Raw genomic sequence first — 16,110 nt, 5'->3', positions numbered from 1 at the left:
GGTCACTTGAAATCGTGTGAGAACATGTCTTTGGAATACTTCAAATGTTTTCTTATGTGTCGTTATATGTTATCATATTAACCCTCCACCTCAGTGGACATTTTTACCCTGCCCCCACCCCAATGGACATGTATCATGCTGAATTGCCACCACTAGTCAGCGACCTGTCCCCCGGTCCCAGGTTTAAATTGGTTTCTGATTAGAGGGGAAGAATGAAGAAAAGCAGTGAAACTGGCTTCAAGGTCCAGATTTGAATTTGAGGGCTAAAGCAGAAGGGCGGATTCTATTGATGTTAATCCCCTTGGGGTTCCACTGTTCCCCTTACACCAGTACGTGCCAACATGTGTCCTTGAAGGCAACTGGGTGTGCAAGCTACTAGCTGTTTCAGGTTTGTTAGTTGGGTTGGAACAAAACCCTAAATACCCAGTAGCTCTCTAGGAGAGTTAGCTGTCCCTGCCTTACACCTATAGGAGTGTGTATACCTGCTACATAATTACCACGGTAACGCTGTGACTCAACACCCACAGAGGCTTTGATTGACGAAGAAGAAAACTTCCCTGACGACGCCCTTAGCAACCATACAGACATGGTGGACAACGAACCAGTGGTCAATGAGGCAAAGAGACAGTTCATAAGGTACTTATAAGTCTCTGTAACAGTTCATAAGGCAGTCCCTCCAGGATTCTTCTGTTTTTTCTTTGTGAAAGTTGCGGGCCAAAATGCCTGATTTTGCTCCGGCAATTCGGACATTTTGCATGCCAATTTGCAATGTTTTTATTAAATGTGTCAGTAGGGTCATTTAAAAAAAGACTTGCGGGTCAACGGGGGCACCTCCCCCGGACAAAAATCCCCCTCCCCGCTGCACTAAGCGAATGAATTGAAGCGCACCTTTTTTGCCTCATGTAAAATGTGGTGATGCAGAAATGAGAGACCATGTGTGGTTGTTATGAAAATCTAGGATTATTTGTCCAAGGAAATGTTTCTGGTTGGTCTCAGGGAATGTACAACAATTAGGAAGGGAGACTTTTTTAAAAACGGGATTGAGTGAAGAAGCAGCAAATATGTTGAATGAGCAACTAATGAGCATGGAGACTCTCACAAGTTAACTTACATCTTTCTGTCTAATACAGCTATTGACTTACTTGTTTAGCTCTTTATTAGAGGCACACTTTTTGTAAGTAGTTATAACTATCCGCTGGAATTTAGCCTGAAAATTTGACAAATGTGATTGGTTGGCGATATCACATTGGCGTCTCATCTTGCACTGCGCAGAATATCAGATCTCAACACAGATTGGAGAAGTGTTTAACATCATCAGAACCACATCCTTATGGTATATATCTTGTCATAAGTGCAATGTGACTGCAAAAGCGACAGGTTGGAATGTCAATTCTTATCAAATTAATGGGAAGTCTGACAGAGATATGGGCCAAATCAACCTATTTTTTTTTGTAAATTAGTGGCGTTGTAATTTGTTTGATAAAATGCAGGACATGATTGTTTGGTTGCGGGACAAAGGGCCAAAATACAGGACTGTCCCGTACAATCCGGAACATGTGGTCACTCTAGCTGACAGGGGGAAAAGTTTGTTGAAGTGTTGTTTGATTGAACCATTTTATCTGGTAAAAATGCAGTGTTTCAAATTGCAAGCCCTCGCTTAATATGCAGGGATTGTTTATTTAGCTTAAAGTTCTTTGGTATGTTTTACCTCTTTTTAATAGATAAATGTCATATTTTATGGAGTTGAGTTGCTGTCAAGCACTTTTTTCAAATGTATGATATACACAACGATTGATTGACCGATCAATCACTTCCTCTCTCCCTGCAGGCAGATCAGCATCATCTCAGGGGACCTGGAGAACCCAAAGAGCAGGTCTGTCCGGAAGCGTCTGTGCAGCGAGAGGAAGCATGCCGAATCTGACTCCGAGAAGAAACTACCCAAGGTGGAGAAACTCATCCAAGCAGAGACCGCTGAGACAGGCAGGGTGAGTAGAGCTATGGGGATACATAGTTTAGTAAACTTGATTGAAGATGTAGACTTCTACTCTCTCCTACCCCCAGGTGAAGTTGTTTCGGGTGTATTCCGAGAGAGTACGGCCTCTTACCCCTGACCTTTAACCTCTGTCTCCTCCCTGTCCTCAGGTGAAGATTAAGGTGTTATGGGAGTATTCCAAAGCTTTAGAGCCACTGATCTCTAACCCCTGACCTCTAACTGCCCTTTCCTCCCTGTCCTCAGGTGAAGAGCAAGGTGTTCTGGGAGTATGTCAAGGCAGTAGGGCCTCTGCTGTCCCTTTTCATCTGTTTCCTGTACGGCTGCCAGAGTGCTGCCTCCATCGGAGCCAACGTCTGGCTGAGCCAGTGGACCAATGACGCAGCTCAGAACGTGACCCAGGAGAATGTCAGCATGAGGGTGGGGGTGTATGCTGCTTTGGGCATGGCGCAAGGTGAGGAGACCTGCTGTCCAGTACCTTTTAGGATAACAATACCTATCCACCTTAAGATGACTGAAAGTACTCAGTATTCAAGAATACAATTTGTCTGTGGTGTTTGGGTCATTTGTGCCGAAGAGGTTTTGTTGTTGTAGATTTTGCTGTGTATATGACAATTTTATGTTTTACTTTATTACTGTATGATGCTAACTATGAGTGGTTGGTCTTGTGTGAGGACCTTGGCCTCAACACCTCAGGTCCTTTTCCAGTAACACTGTGAGCTTGATTTGAATGAAATTGAAAAGGGTCTCTGCATTCATGAGAGCGGACACGTACAGAACCCACTGCCTCCTCCTCCCTCATCTCCCCGCTCCCTCCCTCTCTTCCTGCTCCCTCCCTCTCTTCCTCATCCCTCATCTCCCCGCTCCCTCCCTCTCTTCCTGCTCCCTCCCTCTCTTCCTCCTCCCTCATCTCCCCGCTCCCTCCCTCTCTTCCTCCTCCCTCCCTCTCTTCCTCATCCCTCATCTCCCCGCTCCCTCCCTCTCTTCCTGCTCCCTCCCTCTCTTCCTCCTCCCTCATCTCCCCGCTCCCTCCCTCTCTTCCTGCTCCCTCCCTCTCTTCCTCCTCCCTCATCTCCCCGCTCCCTCCCTCTCTTCCTGCTCCCTCCCTCTCTTCCTCATCCCTCATCTCCCCTGCTCCCTCCCTCTCTTCCTCCTCCCTCCCCCCTCATCTCCCTGCTCCCTCCCTCTCTTCCTCCTCCCTCCCTCTCTTCCTCATCCCTCATCTCCCCTGCTCCCTCCCTCTCTTCCTCCTCCCTCCCCCCTCATCTCCCTGCTCCCTCCCTCTCTTCCTCCTCCCTCCCCCCTCATCTCCCTGCTCCCTCCCTCTCTCCCCGCTCCCTCCCTCTCTTCCTGCTCCCTCCCTCTCTTCCTGCTCCCTCCCTCTCTTCCTCCTCCCTCATCTCCCCGCTCCCTCCCTCTCTTCCTGCTCCCTCCCTCTCTTCCTCATCCCTCATCTCCCCGCTCCCTCCCTCTCTTCCTCCTCCCTCCCCCCTCATCTCCCCGCTCCCTCCCTCTCTTCCTCCTCCCTCCCTCTCTTCCTCATCCCTCATCTCCCCTCCTCCCTCCCTCTCTTCCTCCTCCCTCCCTCTCTTCCTCCTCCCTCATCTCCCCGCTCCCTCCCTCTCTTCCTCCTCCCTCCCTCTCTTCCTCATCCCTCATCTCCCCTGCTCCCTCCCTCTCTTCCTCCTCCCTCCCCCCTCATCTCCCCGCTCCCTCCCTCTCTTCCTCCACCCTCCCTCTCTTCCTCCTCCCTCATCTCCCCCGCTCCCTCCCTCTCTTCCTCCTCCCTAATCTCCCCTGCTCCCTCCCTCTCTTCCTCCTCCCTCCCCCCTCATCTCCCCGCTCCCTCCCTCTCTTCCTCCTCCCTCCCTCTCTTCCTCCTCCCTCATCTCCCCCGCTCCCTCCCTCTCTTCCTCCTCCCTCCATCTCAGGGCTCCTGGTCATGGTCTCCTCCTTCACCCTGGCCATGGGGAACATCGGAGCAGCCAGGAAGCTCCACTATGCCCTCCTGGACAACAAGTTTCACACCCCCCAGTCTTTCTTTGACACCACCCCCATAGGCAGGGTCATCAACCGCTTCTCTAAGGACATCTACGTCATCGACGAGGCACTGCCCTCCACCGTTCTCATGTTCCTCGGGACCTTCTTCTCCTCTCTCTCCACCATGATAGTCATAGTGGCCAGCACCCCCATCTTCGCCGTGGTCATAGCCCCGCTGGCTTTCATATACATCTTTGTCCAGGTATTGGTTCTGTTCTGAAGAGCTAATGGTTGGTTGCTCTACTCTCCAGGGCAGGAGTTTATGGTGTCAAGTAATACTTGTTTTTTCCCCCCTCCTTTTCATTTCAATTTCTTCCAAAGTGGGTTGTTTACCTTCCTGAATGCAGCATGCAGCACCCTGATTGTTGGAGCAGTTTCTGTGACCTTTGGCTTTTTGTTTCTCTGCAGCTTTTTGTGTTCCTGTTATCTGTTGAGCATTTGCTCTCCTCCCGGTCTCCTCTCCCCTAACTATGCATTCACATCCTTTCTCTCCCTCTCAGCGGCCCTATAGCACTTCCTGCCCTGCCTGCAGCCTGTTTACCCACACGCGCAGACACACACAGCAGGGTTGGTTCACCCACAGCCGGTGCTGTGTACACACAGTAGTGAAGGAGGCTTCAGTTCAGCTGATCTTGTTTGTTTGTTTACTCTGGTCCTCTTGAGGCGATCAAGCTGAGAGCTCAGAACACTACTGTGCTTTCTTTACCACCCAACGTCCTTCTCAGGGACACAGTGGCGAATGTATTGTAGCTGGAGAACATAGATTTAGGCTAGAGTGGCGTAGGATGAAGTTGCCCCCTAGACCTGATCTAAAGATGAGGGTTTTAGGTTTGTGCTTACAGGAAAGATGAGAACTCTGGTGTGCTGCTGCCCTCTGGTGGTGAATGAATGGAAAGGCAAGTAGTAGTCTGCTGCTGCAGGTGTCCGTCCGCACATTAGAGAGTTTGAGGTTCTTTTGTTTCTTGTCCGACTCTATAGAGTATTGGTATGCAGGGTTTCCATGCAATGCCTTTAGTTTTTGACCCAGGAAGTTAATATTTTGGTCATTACTCTATACTGCCAAAGGCTTCTATACCAGTGGGAGGGAGAAAGATCCAATTAACAGTAGTGTGGTTGTCACCTGTGCCCCTCCCCCCTCTCCCAGGTGTGCTGTTGCTGGCCAACTGTCTGCTGTCCAAGGCCTACAGCATGCTGCGGGCAGCCGAACTCATGCACCTCCACATGCTCCAGAGGTTGCTGAGGGCACCCCAGGGCTTCTTCGAGAGCACCCCCACGGGGCGTGTACTCAACCGCTTCAGCAAAGACGTGGACATTATAGACTCGCACATCCCAGACAATATTGATATATGGATGCGCACTTTCTGGTACACAGTGAATGTGCTGATCGTATGCTCTGCCCTCACCCCTCTGTTCCTACTAGTCGTAGTGCCGTTAATGGTGTTCTATTGGTGGGTCCAGGTAAATAGGACACAACTCATTAATAACTCTAATACAGTGTGTGTGTGTGTGTGGGCTGGTAGATTGCTGCTGTTGTGTGTACAGTTTGCTGTGGTAGATGTGACCATCATTCTCGTTGTCTTAGTGTTGCAGTGGGGTTTGCTTGGTGGGTAGACACAGTAGCAGACTAGCGAGTGGAGGTTTAGTGTGTAGGCTAAGGCTCCAGTCTCTAGTTGTTTGGTTTGTGTGGAACGGCTGTTCTTCTAGTTCACACCACCCCAAGGTATCTGGATGTGGAACCTCAGCATATGGCATTAGAACCAAGATTGTTGATATTCCATTGACTTGGCTTCACTATGATAATTCGATGCACTGAATTTTGAATTTGACTGAATCCGTGCCGGTTAACAACCGGGGGTAGATGGTGAGCAGCCGTTCGGTATCTGTATTGAATACTGTTGTGTGTGTGTGTGTGTGTGTGTGGGAGGGGATAGGCATTATCGTGTCATCATGGTTCCTGAATGTTCATTCCGACGTTTAGAACTCATCCTAATCAGTTAAACTTCAAATCATCCAACATCCATTTAGCATCCATGTGTTGTGAATAACTGTTTGGCTATCTACTACTAACGCACTAAGATGATTTGGCTTCTTAAGGTCCCTATGGCTTTGTAATGTAATGTGTTTTTTTTTTTTTTTTGCGTCTGGAGATTTGACCCACAAAATTACGACACTTGATAGGAGCCACAAGGCTTCTTCAAATTGCTGGTCACTGATAGAATGTGTTGAGCATCAATTGACATGACTGCTCTCGATCTGATTTTCATCTGTTTGAAATGTCCACGCACCTGCAGCACACTGATTTCATTTGAAGAAATCGACAAGCAATCACCTCCTTTCAACCTTCCAATCAGTTTGATTGAGAAGGTCTAAAGAGACTACGTGATCCCGAGCGAAAAATAGTTTAGTTTGTAGTATCTGCATTTGGATGTTTCGCTGAGGGCCATTGGGGCTTGTGCTTTCCAGGAGTTTCCAGAAGTTGGAAAACTGATATATTTCTGGAGCCCGACCGATATATCAGTTCACCAATATTATCGGCCGATATTGGCCTTTTACCACTATCGTTATCAGATGATAATTCAACCGTTAACCAATTTTTTAAAAATCTCATGCCTTTCTGAACAAATGTGGCCGTTTTCAGAACGAGGGGACATATTTGTATACATTCTTGTCACGTATGAAATCAACATTTGAAGCATTGTTATTGGACAATTGCACTTTTGAATGGCAATTTATGCAAATTCAGTGAGTAAGACATATCGGTATGTTTTGTCCCCTAATAAATCAGAATCTGACCCCCAAAAAAGCATTGATCGGGCTGGGCTCTATATAGTGAATGTAAGCAGGGTTCTGTGTGTTCACATGTGCCTCTGTGAGATGTCCGCTACCTGGAACTGCAGCGCTGTTGACTGGGTCGCCATGATCTAACACCCGCATATATTCCTTCTCCTTTTTGATTTATCTGCATTGTCTTTTATTTACCTTCTCCGTGTGTCTCTCAATCATTGAAAAAAGGGCTATTTCTTACTCACTGGGACTTTAATTATTCTATATGTGTGAATTTGACCTTTAATGATGTGTTAGTGTTTAAAAGCCAACCCGTACGTACACTGCAATATTATGATGGCATTTAAGCACTAATGGACATTGAAGTGTTGATTTTATCAAGTGTAATCAAATGTGTTTAGTATTGGATGATTTATACATTGATTTGATAATCAAATTAAATATACCTTATTTCGTAGACTGGGCCGGGTGGAAAGAGTATCCGCAGAGTTCAAGAACTGGCATTATCATAATTAATGTAAACGCTAGCTAAATATGACTATTAAATATATCTATCACTATGAAATGAATCTATTACTCTATTAGTCTGTCAAAGGAACTCTGCAGATGTTTTGTGAACCCAGACCTTACAGTGTGTTACTGCAGTGTGCTCTTCCTAGTTGCTTACTGTCACAGCTTGTATCCCCGTGTTCAGTTACTATATAATGCGTTGTTCGTCTCTCTTCCCCACGGCTGTAGAGATTTTATGTGGCCACATCTCGGCAGTTAAAGCGTCTGGAGTCGGTCAGCAGGTCTCCTATATACTCCCATTTCTCTGAGACCGTCACTGGCTCTAGTGTCATCAGAGCCTACTGCAGACACGATGCCTTTGTACTAATGAGTGACATGAAGGTGGATGAGAACCAGAAGAGTTACTACCCTGGTATAGTGTCCAACAGGTAGGTGGTGTCTATATCTTACTGTACATTCACTATGGACTCTGGAGGACAGCGGCTGTGTTCCAATTGTCTTTGGGGCGGCAGGTTGCCTTGCCTTAAGAGTGTTGGGTCAGTAACCGAAAGGGCGCTGGTTTGAATCCCCGAGCTGACTAGGTGGAAAATGTGTTGATGTGCCCTTGAGCAATTCACTTAACCCTAATTGCTCCTGTAAGTCTCTCTGGATAAGAGCGTCTGCTAAATGGCTCCAATATAAAATTCTTCATTTGCTTCCTTTCCTCGCTCCCTTTTTTGGCTACTGCCCTGAAGGGTCTTGGTAAAAGTCCCAAGGGTGCTAGGATTCTCTCTTCAAAATGACGGTACAGTATTTGTCTGTCCATTGGATTTTGAGAATTGGAACATAGCCACTGACTGGTGCTCATGTTGAAAGCATGCTCAACAAGCACACATACACGTTCCATCGCAAAGTACATAAAACATGAGTGTCCCACTTTACAATAAGTGCTCCTAATACTGTATCTAATCAATGTATTTGCATGGTAATGTATATTGAACAAAAATATGAACGCAACAGTTTCAACAATTTTACTGAGTTACAGTTCATAGAAGGAAATCAGTCAATTGGAATACATTCATTTGGTCCTAATCTATGGAATTTACATGACTGGTAGGGGTGCAGCAATGGGTGGGCCTGGGAGTGCATAGGCCCACCCACTGGGGAGCCAGGCCCAGCCAATCAGAATTAGTTTTTCGCCACTAAAGGGCTTTATTACAGACCAAAATATTTTTTAGTTTCATCAGCTGTCCAAGTGGCTGGTCTCGGATGTTCCCGCAGGTGAAGAAGCCGGATGTGGAGGTCCTGGGCTGGTGTGGTTACACATGGTCTGCGGTTGTGAGGCTGGTTGGACACGTACTGCCAAATACTCAAAAAGACATTGGAGGTGGCTTATAGTAGAGACATGAACATTAAATTATCTGGAAACAGCTTTGTTGGACAGTCCTGCACTCAGCATGCCAATTGCACGCATGTGTGGTGTTTTGTGACAAAACTGCACATTTTAGTGGATTTTTATTGTCCCAAGCACAAGGTACACCTGGCAAAGGAGAAATGCTAACAGGGATGTAAACAATTTAAAAAAGAGAAGATTTTTGGGCATATGGACAATTCTATTTAATTTCAGCTCATAAATATGGGACCAACACTTTACATTAGTGGAGGACGGCTCATAATAATATCTGGAACGGAACGAATGGATTGGCACCAATCACATGGAAACCATGTTTGATGTATTTGATACCATTCCACTGATTCCTCTCCAGCCATTACCACGGGCCCGTCCTCCCCAATTAAGGTTCCACCAACCTCCTGAGCTTTACATGTTGCGTTTCATTTTTTTCCTTCAGTATATTTACATAGACAGGTTCAGTGTAACTACTGTGTAGAGCAGCGCTGACGCACAGTGTGGTTTCTAACTGTGTCTTGTGTGTGTGTAGGTGGTTAGGGGTGCGTATAGAGTTCATCGGGAACTGCATCGTACTGTTTGCTGCTCTGTTTGCTGTGATCGGGAAAGACAAGCTCAACCCTGGACTGGTGGGACTCTCTGTGTCCTACGCTCTACTGGTACAGTACAACATATCTACTGTCCGTTTAACTGTCTGCTGCAAATGGTGCCCATTGCTTGCCACTGTGATTCTGTAGTGCTCGTGTTAAGGACGTCACACTGCTTGCTTGGCGACTACCGCTTCTTCCTAATTGAGCTCATACCGAGGCTCGAACCCACCGAAAGCTAGCTATTCAGCAACGCAAGTGGGGACACTTCAGACTGATGGCTTAATGGCGTGTGTGTTCCCCCCCCATAAGCATCTCTCATGCTACTGTGTTCCCCCCCCCCCCCCCCATAAGCATCTCTCATGCTACTGTGTTTCCCCCCCCATAAGCATCTCTCATGCTACTGTGTTTTCCTTGTAACAGGTGACCATGTCACTGAACTGGATGGTGAGGATGACGTCAGATCTGGAGAGCAACATCGTAGCCGTGGAGAGAGTCAAGGAGTACTCTGAGACCAAGACTGAGGTACAAAGAAAATGCATCCACACGGTGCTTACTAGACTGGTACATTACATATGGAAATAAACCAGGTCTAATCGCTCATAAAGTACAAGGCAAAGCGACAGTGGAAATGTTGTTGTGGCCTGCAGTCTGTTATTTACTGACTACCTTTTTGTCTCTCATAAATTGGCACTTGAAGTGTGTTTTATTTGCTCTTAATAGAGAAACATTGTTCATGCTGTTTTCCAGGAAAATAATCCATTAAAAAAATCTGGAATTTACACATTCCTTTGACTGTTTGGCTGCCAAATCAAACTCACAACCATAAAAGACTAAAAGTAACTACATCTATATCTTGGATATTATGTGCCGTATAAGGCCTACCTTTGATGTTGGGCGGCTGGGCACTAGTATACTGTACATTTCAGACCACTTTGTTTATTACACCCAACAAATATGCCACCCTCTTTACTGATCATGTGATTGAGTTTATAGTCTTACACTGTGCTACAGTATGTGCATGTGTGTTTGTTTATGAAATGTGTCTGTCCTTCCTAAACCTCTGCAGATGTGGACAGAATTTCAAGTAGCGTTCAAGCTTATTGTTGTGTATAATTGTGTATGTTGCTAGGCCCCGTGGGAGGTGGAGGACAAGAAGCCTTCGCCTGATTGGCCGTCCCAGGGGAACGTAGAGTTCAGTGACTACAGTGTGAGGTACAGAGAGGGGCTGGAGCTGGTCCTTAAGAACCTCACCCTCAGTGTCAAAGGAGGAGAGAAGGTGAGCACAACAGACATACAGGCCTTGATTCTGTAGACTGATGAGGGAAAACAAGCACATTAAACATGACATACAGCACCAGTCAAAAGTTTTGGACACACACCTACTCGTTCAAGGGTTTTTCTTAATTTTTACTATTTTCTACATTGTAGAATAATAGTGAAGACATCAAACCTATGAAATAACACATATGGAATCATGTAGTAACCAAAAACGTGTTGTTAAACAAATTAAAATATTTTTTTGATTTGAGATTCTTCAAAGTAGCCCCCCAGTGCCTTGATGTCAGCTTTGCACACTCTTGGCATTCTCTCAACCAGCTTCATGAGGAATGTTTTTCCAATAGTCTTGAAGGAGAGCCCACATATGCTGAGCACTTGTTGGCTGTTTTTCCTTCAAAAAATCACTGACCGTGTCACCAAAACACACCCACACTATCAAAGCACACCCACAGCATCACACCTCCATGCTTCACGGTGGGAACCACTCATGTGGATATCATCCATTCACCTACTCTGCGTCTCACAAAGACATAGCGGTTGAAACAACCAAAAATCTCAAATTTGGACTCATCAGACCAAAGGACAGATTTCCACTGGTCTAATGTCCATTGCTTGTGTTTCTTGGCCCAAGCAAGTCTCTTCTTCTAATAGGTGTCCTGTAATAGTGGTTTCTTTGCAGAAATTTGACCATGAAGGGCCTGATTCATGCAGTCTTCTCTGAACAATTGATGTTGAGACGTGTCTGTTACTTGAACTCTGAAGCACTTTTTTGGGCTGCAATTTCTGAGGCTGGTAACTCTAACAAACTTACCCTCTGCAGCAAGAGGTAACTCTGGGTCTTCCTTTCCTGTGTCGGTCCTCCTGAGAGCCAGTTTCATCATAGTACTTTATGGTTTTTGCGACTGCACTTGGAACTTTCAAAGCTCTTGAAATTTTCCAGATTGACTGACCGTCATGTCTTAAAGTATTGATGGACTGTAATTTCTCTTTGCTTATTTGAGTTGTTCTTGCCATAATAAGGACTTGGTCTTTTACCAAACAGGGCTATCTTCTTTATGCCACCCCTACCTTGTCACAACACAACTGATTGGCTCAAACGCATTAAGGAGGACAGAAATTCCACAAATGGACTTAACAAGGCAAACCTGTTAATTGTAATGCATTCCAGGTGACCTCATGAAGCTGGTTGAGAGAATGCCAAGAGTGTGCAAAGCTGTCATCAAGGCAAAGGGTGGTAACTTTGAAGAATCTCAAATGTAAAATATATTCTGATTTGTTTAACACTTTTCTTTGGTTACTACATGATTCCATATTTACAATGTAAAAAATAGGTGTTTTTTTTAAATAAAGAAAAATCCTGGAATGAGTAGGTGTGTCTAAATTTTTGACTGGTACAGCAGATACTGCAATAAGGTTTTCATTTCAGTCACAAATGAACAGAGAAACTTGACACCACGAAAACACCTGGCAGATGTTCATTTTGGGGTGAAAAACATTGCTTCATATGCCAATCAGAACAAGTTAAATGCTTGTTTAACACACTATTTTATAGAATGTACCCCCATGAAAACGCTGTACGCCTGCCATCACATTTCATACACAGATAAAGTTCTGTTTATCTGAGCTGGCACTGATGTGTGTGTCGAGCATGCAGATATCCAGAAAAAAAAGATCTAACCTTTTTATTTATCTGGAAGAAGTATTTGAATTGAGACTGGTGAACTACGATGAACAACACTGAGTATGGGAGCATCTCCAGTGTACAGTTTTTTGGTTGTTGCAGGGTTTCATTCAAATCAAATGCATTTATACAGCCCTTTTTACACCAGCAGATGTCACGCAGGAAATGTTCAAGTTTTATTGTCACATGCACAGTGAAGGGCTTAACTTGTTAGCTCTACCCAACATTGCAGTAATACATATCAAAATAGTGTAACGTTTTTTACAAAATACATATAATAAAGAAAAAGCAAGAAAAGGAGAGGCTATATACATGTAGGCAGGGATTAGGAGAAAGTGTCTATCAGGATAAACAGTATGGCTGCAGCATAAGTGGTGGGTGGGTGGGTGGGTGGGTGTGTGTGCAAGAGTGACAGTGTAGATGTGATAGACGGATATACTGTACAAAATAGCTGTGCAGCGACGCTCCCCGTCCAACCTGACAGAGTTTGAGAGGATCTGCAGAGAAGAACGGGAGAAACTCTCCAAATACAGGTGTGCCAAGGTTGTAGCGTCATACCCAAGACTCCAGGCTGTAATCGCTGCCAAAGTGCTCAACAAAATACTGAATATAGGGTCTGAATACTAATATAAATGGCATGTTTCCGTTTTTTGTGTAGATTGATGAGGGGAAAAAAACAATTTTAATCAATTTTAGAATAAGGCTGTAACGTAACAAAATGTGGAAAAAGTAAAGAGGTCTGAATCCTTTCTGAATGCACTGTATACATGTAAATGGGAGTAATAGTGACCAGTAGCAGGATAAATAGATACTGATGGGAAAAAGATGGACACCAGTGTAGTGGTAGTAATACATCTCATCAATAATCATTATAGCAGAAGCGTAGGTGTGAGGGGGGGGCAGTAGTTATTAGCCATTTAACAGTTGCCTTGTGTATGTATCCCTTACAGATAGGTATCGTGGGTCGTACTGGGGCTGGTAAGTCCTCTATGACACTGTGCCTGTTTCGGCTTCTGGAGGCGGCAGGGGGAGAGATCACCATCGACGGGGTCAAGATATCAGAGATAGGACTGCATGACCTTAGATCTAAACTCACCATTATACCACAGGTAAACACACACACACCCACACACCCTACACCGTCCTCACCTCCACCTTCACTACCCTCTCTCCCTCCCCAGGAGCCAGTGCTGTTCTCTGGCAGCCTGAGGATGAACCTAGACCCCTTTGAGAGGTACAGTGACGGGGAGGTATGGAAGGCTCTGGAACTGTCCCACCTCAACAAGTTTGTCAGCAACCAGCCGGCTAAACTGGAGCTGGAGTGTTCAGAGGGAGGAGAGAACCTCAGGTAACCTAATCCTAACCACTCAACAACTGCATGCTTTGATACCATTTGCATTCACACATGTTTGCACCTGTACAAGGCTTTTTACCTGTATATTCAGGTGGGAATTAAACACTGAAAACATGTGGAATACAGACATGTCTTTATTAGGATTTTCTCTTAAGAATGTATTCCTTCTCTGAATATTTATTTTAGCTTTTTAATATCTTTCATGTTTTACTCTTCTGAAAAATAATAATGCCTTTGTGTGTGTTCAGTGTGGGCCAGAGGCAGCTGGTGTGTTTAGCCAGGGCTCTTCTGAGGAAGACGAGGATTCTGATCCTGGATGAAGCTACAGCTGCCATCGACTTAGAGACCGACGACCTCATCCAGTCAACCATCAGGACACAGTTTGAGGACTGCACCGTCTTCACCATCGCTCACAGACTCAACACCATCATGGACTATACTAGGTAATGTACAATACATAACACATGCACACACGCATAAACCGACAGACAGACAAAGAAATACATATTTTGATCTAAGATGCCATGTTATTGTGTTGTTTGGTCTTATTCTCTCCAGAAACCTAATAAAGTTATGAGACATTCGACTAACCCCTCTTCACCTCTTTGCAGAGTGCTGGTCTTGGACAAGGGACAGATTGCTGAATTTGACACTCCTACAAACCTCTTATTCCGGAGAGGAATCTTCTATGGTATGGCTAAAGATGCAGGACTGGCACAATAGCACTGCCTCTCCTCTACACACACACAGTCCTGTACCTAGATAAAACCTATAGTGCCTTGTGTCAGATCACAGAGCGCCAGTGAATGTATCATTTTATACTCTACAATACTCTGCAGTCCGCGGCAAAACCAGGATTAAAAACGCTAGTTTATTTTTTTTAAATGTTACTTTTTTCTAAAAAAGAAAAGACAGAAAAACTGTGTCACTGTAATTTCCACGAGTGAGTTTCAGGATGAATCCAGCTATTTTTGTACTGTATCATTTTTATTATTTAAGCTATACTTTTTATTATTAAGAGTTGTCTGATTGGGAAGTTTGCTCTGTTCAATGTGTGATTCCTTTGTGAACCAAATCTGTAAAAACTTGAATTCTGTACTACCAAAATATGAGAGATGGTTATGCCTTTATTAAAAAAAAGAAAGACATTAAGACTGCCTTCTGTATGTTTTTGTGAATCATTTTTTAAATTTTTTATATACATTTATGGTCATAGTACATGTTAACTACTCTGCTATAGCCTACGCTACAACTGCAACATAGTTAGCAATGTAGGAGGTAAACAGTATTAAGTATGTAGAACATTTAGCTGAATGATAGGAATTAACAGGATTTACGGTGTGGATTAAGGTTTGATAAATATGGCCTCACAACACAACAGAGCATACATACATAGAACGTATGGCCTAGATCTATTCAACTATATTCTTACGTGGGCCAGAGATTATTATTATTTTGGAAGAACTGTATAAAAAAAAGCAACACACCAATAAATCACTTTTCTACAAATTTAAATGTTGCTGAATGTTTTTACGAAAATCATGATTTTATCATAATTGAAAATGAAAATGGCGCAAAGCTTGCATTATTTATTATTTCAACAACTATTAAAAGTTTCTTACGATATTAGGTAATAAAATCATCTGAAAACTATGCATCTCAATAAATAACAAAGATATGTCAAATCAGGTAATGCCAAAGTCCAGTCTTAAGGAAGTATGCTTTGATTTCATTTCCCTCAGTCATTAGGTGCATTTTTTTTGTCAACCTCCCTTCTAAAGAGTCCGTGTGAGCATCAGAGAGGGGAACAGAAGGCATGTTCCTGATAGTCATAGCGTTCAGAAATGGGGTCATGATATTTTGTAGCTTACACCGTTCAAACGCTAGAGACAAATAATCAACATGCCACATGTGAAAACGCAAAGCACAAAGCTACAGTATAGACAACCAAGGTGCTTATCATTTTGCCACTGAATTTAGAATTTGGGCTGGGATTTTTTTGCAGATATTTTATTAATGTTCAGAATTGATCAAAGGGCCAGTCTAAATTAATAAATGGTCTGGCCACGACTAGTACAATGGCTGCCAGTTGAATAGCCCTGGCCTAGATTAATTAACATTGACATTTTAGCGAACCTATAAGCCTTCTTCATGGAATATCTCACTGACTAGTACAATGGACCCCTTGTTAAAAGCAAAGTGAGAGGCCGTTGTCACTCAAAGGCGAGGAAGTGGTGCCAAAACCACCATCATAATTGATAGTTTGATTAATTTTCGCGTCAAAAGGTATTATCCAAGCCTTCTCACCTTGTAGCTCTCCGGAACCAGGGTTGGCGACCCCGGTGAGGTAAATACATTCATGCTAAAGTTACTGCATATAAGCACTAGAGGGGGATCTTAAATCACGCTGCATCATTCCTCACAGACTCGGGCTTCAGTACTGATGGGAGCTGGTGTTGTCTGAGTAAGGGAAAGGGGATACCTAGTCAGTTGTAC

The 16,110-nt window shown here is 44.3% G+C and overlaps 1 protein-coding gene across 10 annotated transcripts in view; it reads left to right on the top strand.

Annotated features, from left to right (window-relative positions):
* Nucleotides 1-14,766, top strand: part of abcc3 (ATP-binding cassette, sub-family C (CFTR/MRP), member 3) — a 59,065-nt gene extending 44,299 nt beyond the window's left edge. For 2 of the 10 annotated variants that reach the window (XM_036955668.2, XM_090212201.1), the window contains 11 exons: nt 528-636; nt 1,829-1,985; nt 2,237-2,444; nt 5,175-5,488; nt 7,553-7,752; nt 9,244-9,370; nt 9,722-9,823; nt 10,431-10,577; nt 13,211-13,608; nt 13,863-14,057; nt 14,226-14,766. In XM_036955668.2, the coding sequence (XP_036811563.1) occupies nt 528-636; nt 1,829-1,985; nt 2,237-2,444; nt 5,175-5,488; nt 7,553-7,752; nt 9,244-9,370; nt 9,722-9,823; nt 10,431-10,577; nt 13,211-13,608; nt 13,863-14,057; nt 14,226-14,337 (2,069 nt within the window). In that variant the 3' untranslated portion in view covers nt 14,338-14,766. Of the gene's footprint in view, nt 1-527; nt 637-1,828; nt 1,986-2,236; nt 2,445-3,921; nt 4,233-5,174; nt 5,489-7,552; nt 7,757-9,243; nt 9,371-9,721; nt 9,824-10,430; nt 10,578-13,210; nt 13,609-13,862; nt 14,058-14,225 lie in introns of those variants that run through there. The other 8 variants (XM_036955669.2, XM_090212202.1, XR_016489314.1 and 5 more) reach the window with 7 other exon arrangements.
* Nucleotides 14,767-16,110: the final 1,344 nt, after the last annotated feature.

This window comes from Oncorhynchus mykiss, chromosome 20, assembly GCF_057628025.1.
Source record: "Oncorhynchus mykiss isolate SJ-2025 chromosome 20, ASM5762802v1, whole genome shotgun sequence".
Lineage (NCBI taxonomy): Eukaryota > Metazoa > Chordata > Actinopteri > Salmoniformes > Salmonidae > Oncorhynchus > Oncorhynchus mykiss.
The sequence above is the reverse complement of the archived record's forward strand: the minus strand, read 5'-3'. Positions and strand labels throughout refer to the sequence as shown.